The 19,787-nt window shown below is 41.4% G+C and overlaps 1 protein-coding gene across 1 annotated transcript in view; it reads right to left on the minus strand.

Annotated features, from left to right (window-relative positions):
- Nucleotides 1-8,849: 8,849 nt before the first annotated feature.
- Nucleotides 8,850-19,787, minus strand: part of naa30 (N-alpha-acetyltransferase 30, NatC catalytic subunit) — a 37,732-nt gene continuing 26,794 nt past the window's right edge. Inside the window, exons 3-4 of the mRNA XM_033027213.1 lie at nucleotides 12,804-12,859; nucleotides 8,850-10,642 (exon numbers count right to left, since the gene is read on the minus strand). Coding sequence (XP_032883104.1) covers nucleotides 10,505-10,642; nucleotides 12,804-12,859 — 194 coding nt within the window. The 3' untranslated portion in view covers nucleotides 8,850-10,504. The remainder of the gene's footprint in view (nucleotides 10,643-12,803; nucleotides 12,860-19,787) is intronic.

Raw genomic sequence — 19,787 nt, forward strand, 5'->3', positions numbered from 1 at the left:
ATCAACATTCTGGCAGGCAGGTTTGCCACAGCTACACGGGTGTGTTTAAACTAAATAATGGGGGAGAGGATACAAACTGGAGATATATGGGTCGAGTTAAAGGGAAAGAATATAAGAAAAGTAAAGAAAGACACCACAATTAATGGGCAGAAAGCTCAGGAAGGGATAGGAGAGTAAGGCCAAGTGAAATAGGAATCGATGTAAAGGGTGAGGGAAGTAATGGATTAAAAGTATTATATATGAATGCATGAAGTATAAGAAATAAAGTGGATGAACTTGAGGCTCGGTTAAAAATTGGCAGGTATGATGTTGTGGGAATTAGAGACGTGACTGCAAGAGGACCAGGGCTGAGAACTGAATATTCAAGGCTATACGTCCTATCGATAAGGCAGACAGGTGGGCAGAGGGGGTGGGGTAGCTTTGTTGGTGAATAATGAAATTCAGTCCCTTGCGAAGGGCGACATAGAATCAGATGTAGAGTCAGTATTCAATTCAATTCAATTCAACTTTATTGTCATTGCACAAATACGAGTACAGGTACAACGAAATGCAGTTTAGCGTCTGGTCATAGTGCAAGATAGTAGAAATAAAAATAAAAGTACAAAATAAAAATACAAATAAAAATACTGGTTAACAATGTGTGGATTGTGGATGAATTAAACTGGTACATAGGCAAATAAATGTATACAAATGGGAGAGTCTAAAGATAGCTAGCGACGGGACTGAGTTCAGCAGTGTAATGGTGCTATTGAAAAAGCTGTTCCTCAGCCTGCTTGTGTGAGACCTGAGGCTCCTGTATCGCCTCCCTGATGGGAGGAGGGCAAATAGTCCATGGTTAGGGTGAGAGGGGTCCTTGATGATTTTCCCGGCTCGTCTCAGACACCGTTTGCGGTGGAGGGCATCTATGGCAGGGAGCGGGGCACCGATGATGTGCTGAGCGGTTTTCACCACCCGTTGCAGTGCCTTCCTGTCAGCTGTGGTGCAGCTGCTGTACCACACCGTGAAGCAGGTGGTCGGGATGCTTTCGATGGTACAGCGGTAGAAGTTGGACAGGATCTGGGGGGCCAGTATGGATAGAACTGAGAAATTGAAAGGGTAAAAAGACCCCAATGGGAGTTATCTACAGGCCCCAAAACAGAAGACAGGACATAGGGTGCAAGTTGAATCAAGAGTTAAAATTGGCATGTCGCAAAGGTAATGCTACAGTTGTTATGGGAGATTTCAACATGCAGGTGGACTGGGAAAATCAGGTTGGTACTGGACCCCATGAAAGGGAGTTTGTGGAGTTCCCCCATGAGGGATTCTTAGAGCAGCTTGTAATTTATCCAACCAGGGAGAAGGCAATTCTGGATTTAGTGTTGTGTAATGGACTGGATTTGATAAGGGAACTCAAGGTAAAGCCATTAGGAGCTACTGACCATAATATGATAAGATTTAATCTACAATTTGAGCGGGAGAAGGAAAAATCGGACGTGTCAGCATTACAGTTGAACAAAGTGGACTATGGAGCCATGAGGGAGGAGCTGGCCATAGTTGACTGGAAAGATACCCTAGCAGGGATGACAGTGGAACAACAATGGCAGGTATTTCTGTGAATAATACAGAAGGTGCAGGATCAGTTCATTCCAAAGAGGAAGAAAGATTCCAAGGGGAGTAAGGGGTGACTGTGGCTGACAAAGGAAGTCAAGGACAGTGTAAAAATAAAAGAGAAGTATAACATAGCAAAGATGAGCGGGAAGCCAGAGAATTGGGTAACTTTTAAAGAGCAACAGAAGATGACTAAAAAGGCAATACGGGGAGAAAAGATGAGGTAAGCTAGCCAAGAATATAAAGGGGGATAGTAAAAGCTTCTTTAGGTATGTGAAGAGGAAAAAACTAGTTAAGACCAAAGTTGGACCCTTGAAGACTGAATCAGGTGAATTTATTATGGGGACAAGGAAATGGCAGACGAGTTGGACAGGTACTTTGGATCCGTCTTCACTAAGCAAGACACAAACAATCTCCCAGATGTACTATTGGCCAGAGGATCTAGGGTGACGGAGGAACTGCAGGAAATACACATTAGGCAGGAAATGGTGTTTGGGTAGACTGATGGGACTGAAGGCTGATAAATCCGCAGGGTCTGATGGTCTGCACCCCAGGGTACTTAAGGAAGTGGCTCTAGAAACCATGGATGCATTGGTGATCATTTTCCAATGGTCTATAGATTCAGGATCAGTTACTGTGGATTGGAGGGTAGCTAATGTTATCCCACTTTTTAAGAAAGGCGGTAGAGAGAAAACAGGGAATTATAGACCAGTTAGCCTGACATCGGTGGTGGGGAAGATGCTGGAGTCAATTATAAAAGATGAAATAGCGGCACGTTTGGATAGCATTAACAGGATCGGTCTGAGTCAGCATGGATTTGCTAAGGGGAAATCATGCTTGACTAATATTCTGGAATTTTTTGAGCATGTAACTGGGAAAATGGACAAGGGAGAACCAGTGGATGTAGTGTACCTGGACTTTCAGAAAGCATTTGATAAGGTCCCACATAGGAGATTAGTGGACAAAATTAGAGCACATGGTATTGGGGGTAGGGTACTGACATGGATAGAAAACTGTTTGGCAGACAGGAAACAAAGTAGGGAATAATGGGTCCCTTTCAGAATGGCAGGCAGTGACTAATGGCGTACCGCAAGGCTCGGTGCTGGGACCGCAGCTATTCACAATGTACAGTACATCAATGATTTAGATGAAGGGATTCAAAGTAACATCCGCAAATTTGCAGATGACACAAAGCTGGGTGGCAGTGTGAACTGTGAGGATGCAGGATGATTTGGACAGGTTGGGTGAGTGGGCGGATGCATGGCAGATGCAGCTTAATGTGGATAAATGTGAGGTTATCCACATTGGTGGCAAAAACAGGAAGGCAGATTATTATCTGAATGGTATCAAGTTGGGAAAAGGAGGGGTACAAAGAGATCTGGGGGTCCTTGTTCATCACTCACTGAAAGTAAGCATGCAGGTAATGAAGAAAGATAATGGCATGGTGGCCTTCATAAAAATAGTTGAGTATTGGAGCTAACAGGTCCTTCTCCTGTTGTACAGGGCCTAAGTGAGACCACAGCTGGAGTATTGTGTGCAGCTTTGGTCACCAGATTTGAGGAAGGACATTCTTGCTTATGAGGGAGTGCAGCGTAGGTTCATGAGGTTAATTCCCGGGATGGTGGGACTGTCATATGTTGATAGAATGGAGCGGCTGGGCTTGTACACTCTGGAATTTAGAAGGATGAGAGGATATCTTATTGAAATATATGATTATTAAGGGATTGGACACGCTAGAGGCAGGAAACGTGTTCCCGATGTTGGGGGAGTCCAGAACCAGGGGCCACAGTTTAAGAATAAAGGGGTAGGCCATTTAGAACAGAGAGGAGGAAAAACATTTTTACCCAGAGAGTTGTGAATCTGTGGAGTTCTCTGCCTCAGAAGGCAGTGGAGTCCAACTCTCTGGATGCTTTCAAGAGAGAGTTAGATATGGCTTTTAAAGTTAGTGGAGTCAAGGGATATAGGGAGAAGGCAGGAACGGGGTACTGATTGTGGATGATCAGCCATGATCACAGTGAATGGCAGTGCTGGCTATCATGGATAGATTCTTGATTAGTATTGGTGTCAGGAGTAATGGGGAGAAGGCAGGAGAATGGAGTTGAGGGAAAGATAGATCAGTCATTATGAAATGCAGTCAACTTGATGGGCCAAATGGCCTAATTCTGCTCCTATCCCTTATGAACTTATGAACCACTGTGCTGCCCTACTACATATTTTTAAAATATTGATCACCATTTTGCTTAAATAATTGCTTAAACATATCCATTAAAAAAAACACTAGACCACCACTTGTACCTCAGCCCAACTGTTGCTCAAACTTCTATTTGGACATTTTTCACCCAAGTAGAATACTTTAATTGTTGGTCTCTCATCTTCCAAACTACAATTCATTCAAAACTCTACAGTGAATCTTTGGTCTCAGTTCAGTTCAAATGTCAATCACAATTTATCCAAGTTTAAGCTAAGCACAAGTATAATGGGTAGTGCAAAGGAAAAAAAAAAATCACACAGAATATAGTGTTACAGCATTGGAGTGTTACAGCTACAGAGAAAGAGTCCAATGTCCGCAACGAGGTAGGTTGGAACATCGGAACTACCAGTATATCCTGTCTCATAGGACTGTAATCTGATAAAACTGTTCCTGAATCTGGTGGTACATCTTTCTAGCTTTTATATCTTCTCCCAGATAGTAGAGAAGAGGGAACGGCCTGGTGAAAAACATCCTTGATCACGTTGTCTGCTTTCCCAAGGCAGCGTGAAGTGCAGATGGAGTCAATGGTGAGGAGTCTAATCTGTGTAATGGCTGGGCTACATCCACAACTCACTGCAATATTTTGGTGGCATGCATTTCCATTCTTACACCTTTCTGGTTGCAAGTTCCAAACCTCTCTACTTGAAAGAATATTCTCATCCCTTCCACAAATTACTTAAAATCTCTGCCTCTACTAAGCGAACGGGCACAGAGGAAGAGATGAGGCCTGCAGCAGTTCAGCATTGGTTCTGCTGAATAGCAGGATGGAGGAAGATCCCAATTTGATAATGTTCTTTTGAGTCTCAGTATCTGTGTTTCTTAAATCACAAAGTGTCCCCTCAGCTTTTTTTGATTGCAGAAAGCAACCCAACCTGTAAGTTTCAAGTCCTGGCAACATTTCAAATCTCCTCGGGATGTCTCCTGAATGCTGGTCAGAATTGTAACCAGGAATCAGATGTAGAACAACAAAAATGATGTGCAATTCTACCATTCCTGCTTTTTTATTTTATATTTTAGTTTGTTAAAATAAATATCCCATGCACCTATTTTTTTTTAACCAGTTTATCTCCATGCCCTGCTCTGGGCAGAGATTCAAGAGCATACTGTATACTCCAAGATTGGCCATACTTCTCCAAATACCTTTCCAATGTGGTATTGGCATGGATTTATTATTGGCATGTGGACCAAGATACTTTATAAAGCTTTTGTTTGGGTTCTATCTAGTCAAATGAAATCATACCATACACGAGTAGAATGAAGTCATACACATGAACAGGTGGTGCAGAGAATAAAACTGCCATAGCATTGTAACCTTACAGTTAGAGGAAAAAGAAGTATATTGTCCACAATGAGGTAGGTTGGAAGATTGGGACTACACCCTAGCTTCTCAATATCCGCCCATCTATTGTAAATTCTTTAACTTTGAAGATCAAATTAAAAATATATATTGTCTTTTCCTATTCTAAAAATAGTGCCTGACCTGCTGAGTGTCTCCACCATTTCCTCACTCCCATGTCTCATTGCATCGCCCTTCTCTGGATTCAGTTCCATTTGACATTTTCTAATTAACTGCCCAGAACATCCGTCTCCACCTTAAGTTGAAAACACTCCACTTCATTGTCAACCACATAACGTAATTTTAGGATCACCAGTACATTTCTTTATTATGTCCACTGAGTTTAAATTTTTCACGTACAAAAAGCAAGAGATCAAGTCTGAACCTTACGGAAGCCACAGTAGTAGTCATGGAATCACAAAGGCACTTACCATTTATTACAAATTTTGGATCAGATTTGATACCCTCTCTTGGATTGTGCTCATATTTATATTAACGGGTCGATGGTTGAAAGGGTCAAGAGCTTCAAATTCCTGGGCGTGCACATCTCTGAAGATCTTTCCTGGTCCGAGAACACTGATGCTATTATTAAGAAAGCACATCAGCGCCTCTACTTCCTGAGAAGTTTACGGAGAGTCGGTTTGTCAAGGAGGACTCTCTCTAACTTCTACAGGTGCACAGTAGAGAGCATGCTGACCGGTTGCATCGTGGCTTGGTTCGGCAACTTGAGCGCCCTGGAGAGGAAAAGACTACAAAAAGTAGTAAACACTGCCCAGTCCATCATCGGCTCTGACCTCCCTTCCATCGAGGGGATCTACCGCAGCCGCTGCCTCCAAAAGGCTGGCAGCATCATTAAGGACCCACATCATCCTGGCCACACACTCATCACCCCGCTACCTTCAGGTAGAAGGTACAGGAGCCTGAAGACTGCAACAACCAGGTTCAGGAATAACTACTTCCCCACAGCCATCAGATTATTAAACTTGGCTCGGACAAAACTCTGAACATTAATAACCCATTATCTGTTATTTGCACTTTATCAGTTTATTTACTCATGTGTGTATATATTTATACAATGGAAAATGGACACACTGATCTGTTCTGTAGTCATGCCTACTATGTTCTGTTGTGCTGAAGCAAAGCAAGAATTTCATTGTCCTATCAGGGACACATGACAATAAACTCTCTTGAATCTTGATCTTTTTATGATCTGTCATCCATGCAGTATCTTGTTAAAAATCTTGTTAAAATTTACGTGGAAAATGTCAAAAGCAAAACCCTCATGGTCGCAGAAAACAGTCATGGTAGTTCCTCAACAAAACCATGTAGGTTTTGATTAATTTGTGCTTCTAATTGAAAGTTTACACTGTTGCTCACTGACTGACTGCCATAATTCGCTACTTTGAAGAAATATTCAATTTGCTTAATTAAAATTACCCTTCACTTGCAAAACTTTGAATTTGAATTGCATTTTGGTCTGCATTAATCACAGAAGCTCTTTTGCACAGACCAGATAGATCTATAAAAGATCGAACAGAGATACCCAAGGGTAACTACCAGTTTGCAAGTAGGCTGACCATAACTAAATAGCCCTGACCTGTTGAACAATCTGCATATTAGTAAACCAGTCAACTCATTCTTATCACCTCAAATATCAATTTATGTTTTTCAACATATCTTCATATTGGATAAAATCATAATACACAAATAAATGATAGTCATACAGCAAGGAAACAGGCCTTTGGTCCCAATCATGATGCTAAACCAAGATGCCCCATCTAAGCAAGTCCCATTTTCCTATGTTAGACCTATATCCCTACAAACCTTTCCTATCCATGATGGTAAATAACAATGTTATCCCCAAATATTGTGCTGTGGTGATAGTAATAACTTGAAAGTAATTCCCAGATTCCTATCTGGTCTATAAACAAGGAAGGTTCCTTTCACACCCACAGAAATATCTGCTTTCAGATTTGATTTTCCAAACTACATAGTAAAAGGTTGGATGAACGAATGTACAATATAGAACAGTACAGGAACAGGCCCTTGGGCCACAATCTTCATGCCAAACACAATGCCAAGTTAAACTAATCTCCTCTACCTCCACATGATCCATGCCCCCCCCCCCCCTCCCCCAATTCCCTGCATATCCATGTACCCAAATTAGGAAATTTAATTTCCAATCTCTCAATTGACATTTTCTGACTAAGAACAGGTTAACTAAATCTCTCTCAATAATGGGTTAACAAACATGGTCCTAAAAATGCTGGAGGAACTCAGCAGGTCAAGGAGCATCTGTGGAGGGAATGAACAGACAATGTTGCTGATCAGCACCCTTCTTCAGACTTGCCCAGTCTGTTTCCAGGCCCTTTCTACTGCTCCCCTTCTGTGATTCCTGCTCTTCAACCATGTTCTGACCCAGACTCACTACTGAAGCCACGTCTTTGTCCAGTCTGAAGGGTCCCGACCTGTATCGTCATCTGTCCAATCCCTCCCCAGAAGCTGCCTGACCTGCCGAGTTCTTCCAGCACTTTGTCTTTTGCTCAAGATTGCGATTTCCTGCAACTCCATTCAACATCTTAAGCCAATTAACAATTTTGTTTTGTGGGACATAATACAAACCAGAATTTTTGCGAGATCCGGTTGATGACCCCATTGATCACCGAGACTGTAATATTTAAATCAAGAGCCATAGATGTGAAGGGTTATTGAAGAGCAGGGGCAATTTCTGGTTTATCTAAAAAATACGAGGGTCACTATCCCACAATGCTACAAGGCTACTGTTTGTTAACAGGAGTGCTATAAATATTCAACAGCTTATTGAAAGTGCTGCCACAGCAATTTGAGCATCTCTATTTTCTATAGACTTCTCCTATGCTACTAATCACATAGCAAAGCTATGTTGAGAAATACCTCTGACAGAGTCTACCCATTATATACCCCGTGTTCTTCAAATACCTGGCATCCACATAATTGGAACTATGTAATTCAATGATTTTAAACAAAAATAGGAGAATAGTCACTCCCGCACCTTTGACAGAGAAATGCAGAGAAGGATATGCATGTAACTGTATGGACATGCAGGGAATGGATCACGGATCACGGATGCAGGAAGGGGAGATTAGTTTAACGTGGCAACATATTCAGCTTAGACATTGTAGGCCAAATAGTTTGTTCCTGTGTTGCACAGTTCTGTGTTCTATGAAACAGGTACACACCATAGTAGTACAAGAATGCAGCAGTATTTACTCATACTTAAAACATTTTTGTGCAGTTTTTTTTTTAAGAGGGATTGTGTCATTTTCAATAATCTATCAACATTTTAGTAAATTGTTATCATCCCCCAGTCTTTGTACCAAGCTATGAAAGCCACACATTAAAAAATCACCGGTGTAAAATGCTATTAGTGTTTCATACAGAAATATATTTGTTGCACACATCTAGAAAATGGCACATTCCCAAAAGATTACATTTTATCAAGGTAATTACTTAAACTGTATTTGCAGAATATAATTTCACCATCTAGGAATTTGAAGCATTTTAAAATCACCTTTGAATATGCTCATGAAATATAACACGAAATCTCCCGAAATGACTTGATTTTGTGAAATTACTGTGGCAACGTGCAATTACTGATGTGATATCCCAGATCATTTATTTTTTCGATCCACAAAATTTTCAGACTCATAAAACCACTTTTCACTTTATTTACTGCATCTTACAGAGTTATCTTACAAACATTGCAATTTCCATTTATCCCCGTCTGTAGATTTAGCCCTGCCCTTTGGAGAGAAGTAGCAGGGATACCAGTGAAATTCAGTAACAATTACTGACTGAAACAGAAGTTCAATAATTCAACACAGAATTAAATCATTGATATTGAACAGTTGCCCAATCTTGTATACTATCCTTAACTCCAATAAAACTGTGTGGCAATGAAAATCAAGTTGGTTTATGCAAGTCCAAAGACCCGTTCTGTAAAGTGTGCTCTGCTCCAAATTCCATCTGATGTTTTGTATTTGTAAACCGATGAATGTGGCAAATCTGTTGTTCAGTGGCCATCTACCCTTCCAAAAACATAAGGCAGGTTGTGTTTTTTATTTTGAAACACATAAAACAGTAAAGTACCAAGTAGCTCGTTATACTCAAGTGAAAATAGTTATTAGCTCCTTTAGGAAAGCAGAGAGAGATTTTGAACATAAATTTGGTAGTATGCAATTCAAATTTTGTTATCGACTTTTAGAAGTGTCCAGGTTATGTAGGTGGTTTGTAGGGAGAGGTGACCTGCTTGCATACTAATGTGGATGATAAAAAGTGTCCCAATCAATTAATAATCCACTCTTTCATTGCTACCAAGATTCTGAATTGATTCTTGGTTAAAATTGTTCAGACAATAAAATGTTACTTTTTAAAAAATCTATTTAAACCAAGAAAAGTGCATTATACAGAATTAGCAAAAAATAGTGGTGAAGGAGTCGTCTTTAAGGTATAGCAACTACTGAACGTTTCGTCAAAATAAAAGATATCTCCTTTCACATAAAATAATTACCAGGTAGCTCCCTAAGCAACAATGGGATTTCTTTATTTTTTGTTGAGGGGAAGCTGAATAACCTAATCATGGAAAAAGCAGAGTCAATCACCAACAAAACCATTGTTCAAATAAAATCAAAAGCTTTGCTGCAAGAGTTTTTTGGGGAAAAAAGCATGCACTCAAACTGGAAATGAGAATTAAATGCACATCTAAACAGGCACTGGCAGACGCAAAGTTATTTTGTTGTTATGCTCACACACGTACACACGACTCCTAATAATGTGTTTTCGTCATTCAGTGATCACTGAGGTACCAAGAATCATTAAATGGAAAATTTTATATGAAAAATAAAATCTGAAAAACAGAATTAACACCCTTTGAGGAGTTCAATATTTAATCTGGCAAATTTCTGTATGAAATGTTGGTATAAATCCATGGCGAAACATCCACACACAAGCTCTCTGGATGCCACAAAACATTTTCCATCAATAGGTCATTTGAGATGCTGTTTTGCCTCTTATCTCACATTCACCAAAATGATGCATCTCAGAACAACTGTTCCATCTCTCTGGTATTACAATTCATCCATGAATATTTTGACAATTTTGAGAGGGAAAAAAAATCCTTTTTTATTTAGCACAATTGCGCCATGCCATAGTGCAACAAATGTATGTGACACTCAATGGAGACACAGACAGGTAAGAGCTGCATTGAAATCAAGGGCCCTCTTGCAAAGCAATTCATAAAAATTGCAGTGCATGCGAAAAGGACTCATTTTGAACTTGTTCTTTTTAGTTCTTTAACGTAGCCACAGTTTAAGACGCAATGCATCAACTCCATTTAAGTAATATCTGAACAGCCTTTTGTCTCTCACAAATCCAAGATTTTCATAGAGTTTTAGAGCAGATTTGTTTGTAATCTCAGTTTCCAGAACAACCTGCGTTTAAAGAGAAAAAGAGTGTTTAAAATCATTTCCTAATAAAAATTGCATACACTGAAAATAAATGCATAATAAACTATTTTATTGTTTGTTATATTGTAATCTCCACCTGATGATTTTGCGATTTTCATCAAATTGCAAAAAAAAAAAAGCAAGTCATCAGGCTTTGAGGCTGTCCCAATATTATACCAGGCCCAGTCAGACTGCTTGGTGATTGGGGATGGGCTGCATAGAGGGGTTTAGATTTGGTGCTGGAATAACTTAGTGGGTCAGGCAGCATCTATGAAAGACATGACAGGTAATGTTTCAGGTTGAAATCTTTCTTCAGACGAATTGGAGATGTGCCTGTCCCATCGAGTTACTCCAGCACTTTGTGTCTTTTCTCATCTCAAGATGATCTTTTATTGTTCTGGAGCCAACAGAGGAAACAGCTTTCCTTTACCATTGATTCATACACTATTGATTCATAGTACCACTTTATACATACTATCGTCTATTGTCAAATGAACATTAATCCAGTCTGGTCTCATTATTTAATGTTTGTGCTCTAAACACATTCCCTGAGAGCAATTAGATCTCCAGAGGGGCTGTGTGCAAAACTGTAACTAAAGCATAAATTTAGTTTAGAGATAAGAGTATGGAAACAACCCCTTTGGCCCACTGAGTCTGACGACCATCGATCACCGGTTCACACAAGTTGCATGTTATCGCCATCTCTCATCCACTTCCTACACATAAGGTGCAATTTTACAGACCCACACATCTTTGGGATGAGAGGGAAAACCAGAGGACCTGGAAGAAACCTATGCAGTCACAGGAAGAATGTGCAATTTCACATGAAACAGCACCTGTCAAGATTGAACCTTGATCTCTGACAGTGAGACAATAGCTCTACCGCCTCTGCCACCCACTTCAAATTATTGTATCTATCAAGGTTAACATTCAATTAGCAATAGGTTATTTTGCTTTACCTGTTGCCCAGTTTTGATTGAGTCACATATTTGAACATACAAACTTATGTGCACTTCCACAATTCCCAGCATCTTTTTGAAAAGATACATTAAAATGTCTTTCCTGGTAAGTGGCTAAATTCATACCGCCACAATGAACTTCAAATTGCCAACTCAATTTATATGCCTTTATATCTTGCATATGTTATCATATGTACTCATGTACTCTGCTATTGTGCCTGCCAACAAGTATTCTTTATATAAGTAATTGTGAATTATGATAATGTGAAAAATCAACACAGATCGCTGTGGAACACCACTCATTTTGTTTTTTAGTCCATTCCCCCAAAATACTTCAAATTCTATGTTTTACATTTTTCCTAAATCTTTTGTGCAAAAACTTGTCATAAGTACCTCTGGAAACCTATGTAGTAGATAACATCCATAGGTGCTTCTTCAATTATTTTACCATCTTTCTTAGTCTTACTTGTGAGATAAATATTCTTTTAAGGAGAATAATTATCTTATGTCCCACTATTTCCTTTTCAGTATTTATATTTTTAAGATGCGTAGAGGATTTATCTTCAAATCAATCATATACTGAAAGTAAAACACCATATGCATACATCTACTTATGTCACATTCCCCCAATTTGCATGCACATTTCTTGCAATTTGTTAGAATTACACTGGGTTTCTAAGCAATTCTATTAAATGATTGACTAATATAGATAGGTACAGCATTGAGAAAACTGTCCTATATCTTTGGAACTATGCATTCAACATCTTCTTAAGTCCACTATAAAATGTTGGTGTCCCACTTAATATTTGTATTTGAGCCCTCAATGGTAATTTAACTCGTATCTTTCCATTGCTGAGTTTTACAGGCTCCTCACTGGATAGAGTAATGCAAAGTAGTGGCCTCTTCGACATTAGGAAAAGTAACTGCGGTGAATCTCATACTTTACTCCATTATCTACAAGGGGGAGGATAGGGAGGGAAAGAAAGAGAGGGAGGAAAGTAGATCTTCATATTCTAGTTACACAATTGAAGTACTCAACCAACAGTAAGACTGAATGACTGAGGGGGCTGTGGGATAGTGAATGTTCACAGTCAAAGGTTTATGATAGTGCTGCCAAACAGATTACAAAATAAGGTGAAATAGATGTAAATTTTAATGCAGCTTAATAGATATTGCAAATGCCATACCTCATCACAGTCACCTTCTACCATGGCGTAAATTGCTTTCTTCACTAGATTTGTGCCTGGAAAACAAAGTGTTAACAGAGTGAACATTCAGAAGCACAAACGGGGGTAAATAACAACTTTTTGGGGAATCTGAGTTTAGGAGTGAGATCAGAATGTGCAAGGTACAGAACGGACAAGTGGTGCAGGAGGAATGTTATTCATGGACATAATTGTACAGTTCTTTGCTGGCTATTGTGCAGCTGGAGAAATAAGGGAATGTACACTTCCTACAAAGAAGCACAACGCAGGTTATTTCAGCACTCCTTTGCTCTGTTTCATTGTGCCTCAGAACTAGACGGCCATCTATCGAGATGCAGCTTCTTGCATGCATAAAATTAATAGATAGCAATTTACTACAGTATTAATTAAGAGTCATAAAGCACAGAAACAGGCCCTTATGCACAACTCATCCATGGCGACCAAGTTGTCTCATTTAAGCTGGTCCCATTGGGCCGCTTTTGAACCAAATCTGTCTAAACTTTTCCTTTGGATATACCTGTCCAAGTATCTTTTAAAATGTTGTTATTGTATCAATCTCAACTGCCTCCTTCTGGACACCCACCACTGTCTCTGAGAAAAAGTAGCCCTTCAAGTTTTTATTAAATCTTTCCCCTCTCACTGTAAACCTATGTCATCTGGTTCTTCATTCCCATACCCTGGGCAAAAGACTGTGCATGCACCCGATCTATTCCCCTCATGATTTTATATAACTCTCTAAGTTCACGGCTTAGTGTACTGTACTTCAAGGAGCCTGCTTGAGCTTTCCCTTTAGCTCAGGCCTTCGAGTCCTGGCAACGTCTACATATATCTTGCCTGCACACTTCCCAGCTCCTTATAGCAGGGGTACCAAAACTGAACACAATACTCCAATTGCGACCTCACTGTTTCTGAAACACCTCTGCAACCAACAAGTATCTAGATGGTATTTTAATAGTAAACAGCAAGAAAAGCAGCACAGCATCAAATTCAATTAAAACATTGTATTACAGATAGAATTAAAATTCAAATGATTATAGCATGATGCAGGATGTATTACTGGTAAATTTAGTACTGCTGCAAGTGAAAAATAAAGCACACAATGCATAAACTGAACAGTTTTGGGGTTAAAATGGCCTGCTTACTCAGCAGCTAATTAACCTTTTTTCTGCATGCTCTGCAATTATATCAGAAAAGATATATAGAAGAGGCCCAGAAACACGACAATGGAGGTGCAAACGGTAGCCATGGCCATTTACAGGACAGTTCCTTGAAGATCACCTTCACTTGTAACTCGGCACTATTCCTGTTTTCTGTTTAAAGAGAATCAATATGATCTATACTAAACCTTTAGAATAAAAATATTAATTTACTCTCAAATTTATGGATACCAATGAACAAAAGTCCAAATACCACCAGGCAAAAATCACTATTAACCCTGTTTAACATTACTGCAGTTTAATAAAATTTACAAGATGGGTATTTTGTCGAGTTAAACCGCAGGAACTTCGAATGCAAAGGAGGTAATATAAACGCTCATATTACAGGTTTCAACATCAGCTATGTTTTAAAATTCAAACAACTTTGACACATAACTGGATACAGAAAATATGTTCTTCTGAAGCACTTTCCAACAGTGTTGCCAAGGGTTTTCTCATCAGCTATTAGAGCCTGCCCATGGAAGCACACCAGGCACATGTGGGCAACAAACCATGAGGCCATCAACCTGAAATGTTAACTATTTCTGCCTTTATGAGTACTCCCAATGACCTCTTGGTCTGCTTTTAGTCCAAATTCTGAGATGGGTCCAACACAGGTATTTGTGTTCCCCATCTATTAGGAAGCGCTGTATCAAAAAGGCAGCCAGTATCAGATTCCCGCGCCACTCTGGCCACGTTCATTTCACTACTACCATTAGATGATGATATGAGAGTCTGAAAATAGTGTCCTCTGGGTTCAAGAACAGCCTCTTCCACTGTCCCACTTAGGAAACCTGAACGGAAACCTCTGGAGACTTTGCGCCCCATCCATGGTTTCTGTGCGGTTCCCGGAGGTTGCAGGTGGTTGCCGGAGGTTGCAGGTAATGGAAGCAGGTAGGGAGACTGACAAAAACCTCCGGGAACCGCACGGAAACCTTGGGTGGGGCGCAAAGTCTCCAGAGGTTTCCGTTCAGGTTTCCTAAGTGGGACAGGGGCATTAAGCACTATACAACACCAACCTCAACTGTGAGATATGGATTGTCATTGGTTGCACGAAGAGCTTCAGTTTTTCCTTTGCATTAGTGTTGGTGTTATTGATTTATTGAAATTGTGTGTATTGTGTTTATGTGAATTGTGTTTATGGTCCTGTTAAATAAGAATTTCATTGTTCTGTAGTCGATACATATGCTAATTAAACACTCTTGATTTGAGAAATTGGTGTGGCATGCCAGCGTTTTTAATTTCCCATTTCACATTTACCACTCATTGCCGATTCTACAAAATATCGACAGTACAGTTTACGGATTTAAATTTGGCCGAACCAAATGGAAAAGCTGATGGAGATCCATTACATTGAAACACTAAATATTTCAGTGTACAATTACTTTACGGACACTTCTGTGCAAGTACTGCATTGGAGTTTACTTCAGCAAAATATTAATATTGCACAGCTTCGCCAACATTTCTGCCTCAACTAACAGCTCCGAAAGTAAACTCGCAATACATTCCCCGCAATACATAAGCTAGCTCTCTTTTTGCCTTTATAACAGTGAAACTTCAAAATGATACATGCAGTAATGTTCCCTTTTCCAGGATTTATGCAACTAGATTTCTCATGCAACCAGCAACATTTTTCTTTAAAGTAGGCAATTTCATAACTTTCAAAGTGTAAAGCTGAATGTGATAGGCCAGATACTTCTGCAATTTTGTTCATGTCTCCCTCCATCTTACAGCACAGCAGCCTGCCCTTAATCTCTTACATTTGTTCAGAACTGTTGGTTGGTTCCCATTGTATTCAGAAACTGAACTATACTTCTCCCAATCTTTTCACCATCGGATAAGAATTCTCCCAGCAAAGATACGAAGCAATGTTAAAACAGATAAAGTAAATATATAGAAGAATGAAAAAAGATGAAAAATCTTTGGGAAAAAATTCTACGTTGATTAGAATTATACAGACAGCATGGAAACTGGCCCTCTCCTGGACTGCAAACTTGACGTGGAGGAGAGGCTTGTGTATTCCAGTGATCCTGAGAGCTATGCTGGATGGGGTTTCATATCCCTGGCAGGTTTAACCTCACCCGAGACCTGTCCGGTTTGGAGGCAGACGAAGCAGTCCCTGGTCCTCCAGGTTGGGTTTGGGCGTGGGGTTAACTACCCCACCCTGGAAAATAGTGTGAGTTACAGAAACTCTGATGAATGAAAACCAAATTACACACTTGGTTGAAGAAGGTGCCCCAGCAATGGGGAACATAATGCTTCCCAGCCAAACCCACAAGGGCGCTGGGAAGCTGACACACCTTCTGACGCCAAAAAAAATCCATCATTATGGGGACATGGAACATCCAAGTTCAAGTTCAAATTACATTTATTGTCACATGCACCCTTGGTACAGTGAGATTTGAATTATCATACAGCCATACAAATAAAAACACAATACACAATAGGATTTACCATGAACATCTCCCACAGCAGAATCAACGTTTCCCACTGTGAGGGAAGGCAATAAAGTTCAGTCAACTGCCTCTTTGTTCACCCGTGGTCAGGGCCTTTGAGCCCTCCGCAGTCGCCGCTACGGCAGCCTGATGTTCAGGCCCTCTCGCCGGGATGATCGGAACTCTGACGTCGGAACGGAAGAACACTCTCAGCGGCTTGGAGTTTCCAAATCGGCCACATCTTACCGGAGACCGTGGCTCCCGAAATCCACAGGCCGAACTAGGCAGAGATTCAACGCTGGCGACCCTCGGCAAAGGATCCCAGGACTCCGCGGTGTTAAAGTCAGCGCCGCCCGCGGCTGGAAGCTCCGCAAACCACAGCTCCACGGTGTTAATCAGCAGGCCCAACACTCCGGAGCTCCAACACGGCAATACCCAGTAAGGCTTCGTACCGCTCCGCGATGGTGATCCAGTGCTGCGCCGCTGCTGAAGCTCTGGCCGGTCTCCGGCAGGAAAGGCCATGCCAATCCAGATGGTAGTTCGCGAGGGGGGGGGGGCGAAGATGTGACTCGGAGAGAAGACACATCTCCTCCCAGGAAATGACTGGGAAACGGTTTCCGCTCTTCCCCTCCACCACAGAAAAAAGACTAAGAAATCTTTTAAAACATGCTATTGACACACTAAAAAATAACAAACGGGTAAAATGACGGACAGACTGCTGGTGAGGCTGCCTTGCGCGGCGCCACCCGAACCATGTTCCAGGCTGGTAAGGCTGCCACAACTGCCAACGAAATGGGGTGCTACAATCTCTTAGTGCTGGGCTTGGCTGCACCCGGCAAGCCCTGAAATGGAACCCCAAAGGAGAAAGAAAAAGAGGTCGCCCCAGGAACAGCTGGAGAAGAGGTGGCCAGACTGAAATGTCTGAGATTGGGGTCAACTGCGTAGATCTCGAAAGAACTGCCAACAACCGAGTGAGGTGGAGGACATTTGTCAATGGCCTTTGCTCCCTAGAGGAGCAAAGGGCTTAAGAAGAAGAAGATTGAAACAGGCCCCTTGGCCAAACTCGCCCATGCAACCAAGATGCCCCACCTAATCTAGTCATATGCCCATGTTTAGCCCATATTCCTCTACTCTTTTCCTATCCAGGTACCTGTCAAGTGTCTTTTAAATGCTACTCTGGTATCTTCCTTAACTATTACTTTGCAGATCGTTCCAATTACCCAGAGTGAAAAAGTTGCCCCTCAGATTTGTATTAAATCTTGTCCTTCTCATGTTTAACATACATCCTCTTGTTTTTGTTTACCCTACCTTGAGTGAAAGACTGTGCATTCATCCTATTGCACTCATGATTGTGTACACCTCCACAAGATCACCCCTCAGCTTCCTGCACTCCAAGGGAAAAAGTCCCAGCTTGCCCTAGTTCTCCCTACACGCAGCCCCTCAAGTCCTGGCAACATCCTTGTAAATTTTCTCTGCACTCTTTCCAGCTAGACGACATCCTCCCTGTATAGCAGGGTGACCAAAACTGAACACGGTAGTCCAAGTGTGGCCTCACCAACATCTTTTCCAATTACATAGGTGCAGGAGGAGGCCATTTCACCCTTCGAGCCTGCAGCAATTGAAACATCATGTCCCAACTTCTATATTCAATGCACTGACTGATGAAGGCCAATGTACCAAAGTCATCTTGACCACCCTATCTACCTCTGACACCACTTTTAGGAAACTATGTACTTGTGCTCCTAGAACCCTCTACTCTACAAAACTTCCCTGGGCTCTACCATTCACTGCGAAGGCTTCCCCATCCCCCCACCTGGTTTGACTTCCCAAAAACCTTGCACTTAAGAAGTATCAGCTCCCATAGAGCCTCCCGAACCAACAGTAATGTTATCTTGGACTCCTGCCTTGACTTTCTCCATAATTAAGAAAGCAACTCCACTTCATCTTTTACCTCCACCTCCATCTCGTCAATATCTCCTGTACCCTGGAACATTAAGCTGCCAATCCAGTTTCCCTTAGCCAAGTTTTTGTAATCGCGATAACGTCCCAGTCGCACATACCTATCCATACCCATGGTTCAACCACCTTACATGATAAGCTTCTCACATTTAAATAAATACAACATAAATCAACAGTCTTTACCCACTCCCTGCCGTGCTCCTGCCTATATCGTCCACGGAACTCGCTTTCATCACCTGTGCTAACTTAAAGCCTCTCCCCTGCCTCAGATCTGCTTTGGATCCCATCCCTCTGCCAATCTAGTTTAAACCCTACCGAGTAGCACTGGTAAACCTATCCGCCAGGATATTTGTTCCCTTCCAGTCTCAGTTTCATCCCTTTTCCTACTGATGTAATTTGTGCCAATATGCATAACGATTTCCAGCTGCTCACCCTCCCCCTTGAGAATGCCCTGCAGCCGCTGAGATATATTGAACCGTGGTTCCAGGGAAGCAACACGCCAACCTGGAGTCACCTTTGCTGCCACAGAATCTCCTGCCTGTCTTCACCCTTCTTTACAGTGTCTCAGAGCCAGGCCTGATGCCATAGACCTGACTGCTGCTACTTTCCCACCGACCTGTCAACATTCCCAACAGTATCCATACCTGATGTCAAGGGGAATGGCCACAGAGGATTGCTGCGCTCTCTGCTTACTCTCTTTCCAGGTGGTCACCCATCTACTTTGTGGCCATACTCTAGGCGTGACCACCTCTCTGTAACTCCCATCTATAACTTTCTCAGCCTCCCGGATGATCCGGAGGTCGTACAGCTGCTGCTCCAATTCCCTAACGTGGTCCATAAGGAGATGCAGCTGCACCCAACTCCCACGCGTGTAGTCGCCAGGGACCTCAAGTCTCCCCGACTACTCACATCCTGCAGGATGAGCATACAACTGTCCTAACCCAGCTGTGCTGCATTAGACCAAGGAAAATTTAAGAAAGAAGAAACACATACCACGGCTTATTCTCCACAAACATGCATAACTTTTATGCACACACCCAGAGCAGTCACTCCAGGATGTGGATATCTATCAGCCGCAAAACTGAATGAGCCTCGTTAACTGGTTGCTAGCTTTTAAAAGTCGTGCTCATGCTCCCGATGGTAGTTGCTCAGTGAACATGACCTTCTGCCCTGTTAATATTCTGACCTTTCAATTGCAAAAACAAAAAAATCTAAACAATTAAAATGCCCTGTTAATATTCTGACCTCCTTTCAGTTGCAAAAAAAATCTAAACAATTAATGAGATTACATTGCAAAGTGCTAAGCTTAAGTGTTCTTTATAAATACAGCGATTTTAGAAAAGGTTCAGCAACTTACAAAAGGAATTAGCACATGG

The sequence above is a fragment of the Amblyraja radiata genome, chromosome 9, assembly GCF_010909765.2.
Source record: "Amblyraja radiata isolate CabotCenter1 chromosome 9, sAmbRad1.1.pri, whole genome shotgun sequence".
Lineage (NCBI taxonomy): Eukaryota > Metazoa > Chordata > Chondrichthyes > Rajiformes > Rajidae > Amblyraja > Amblyraja radiata.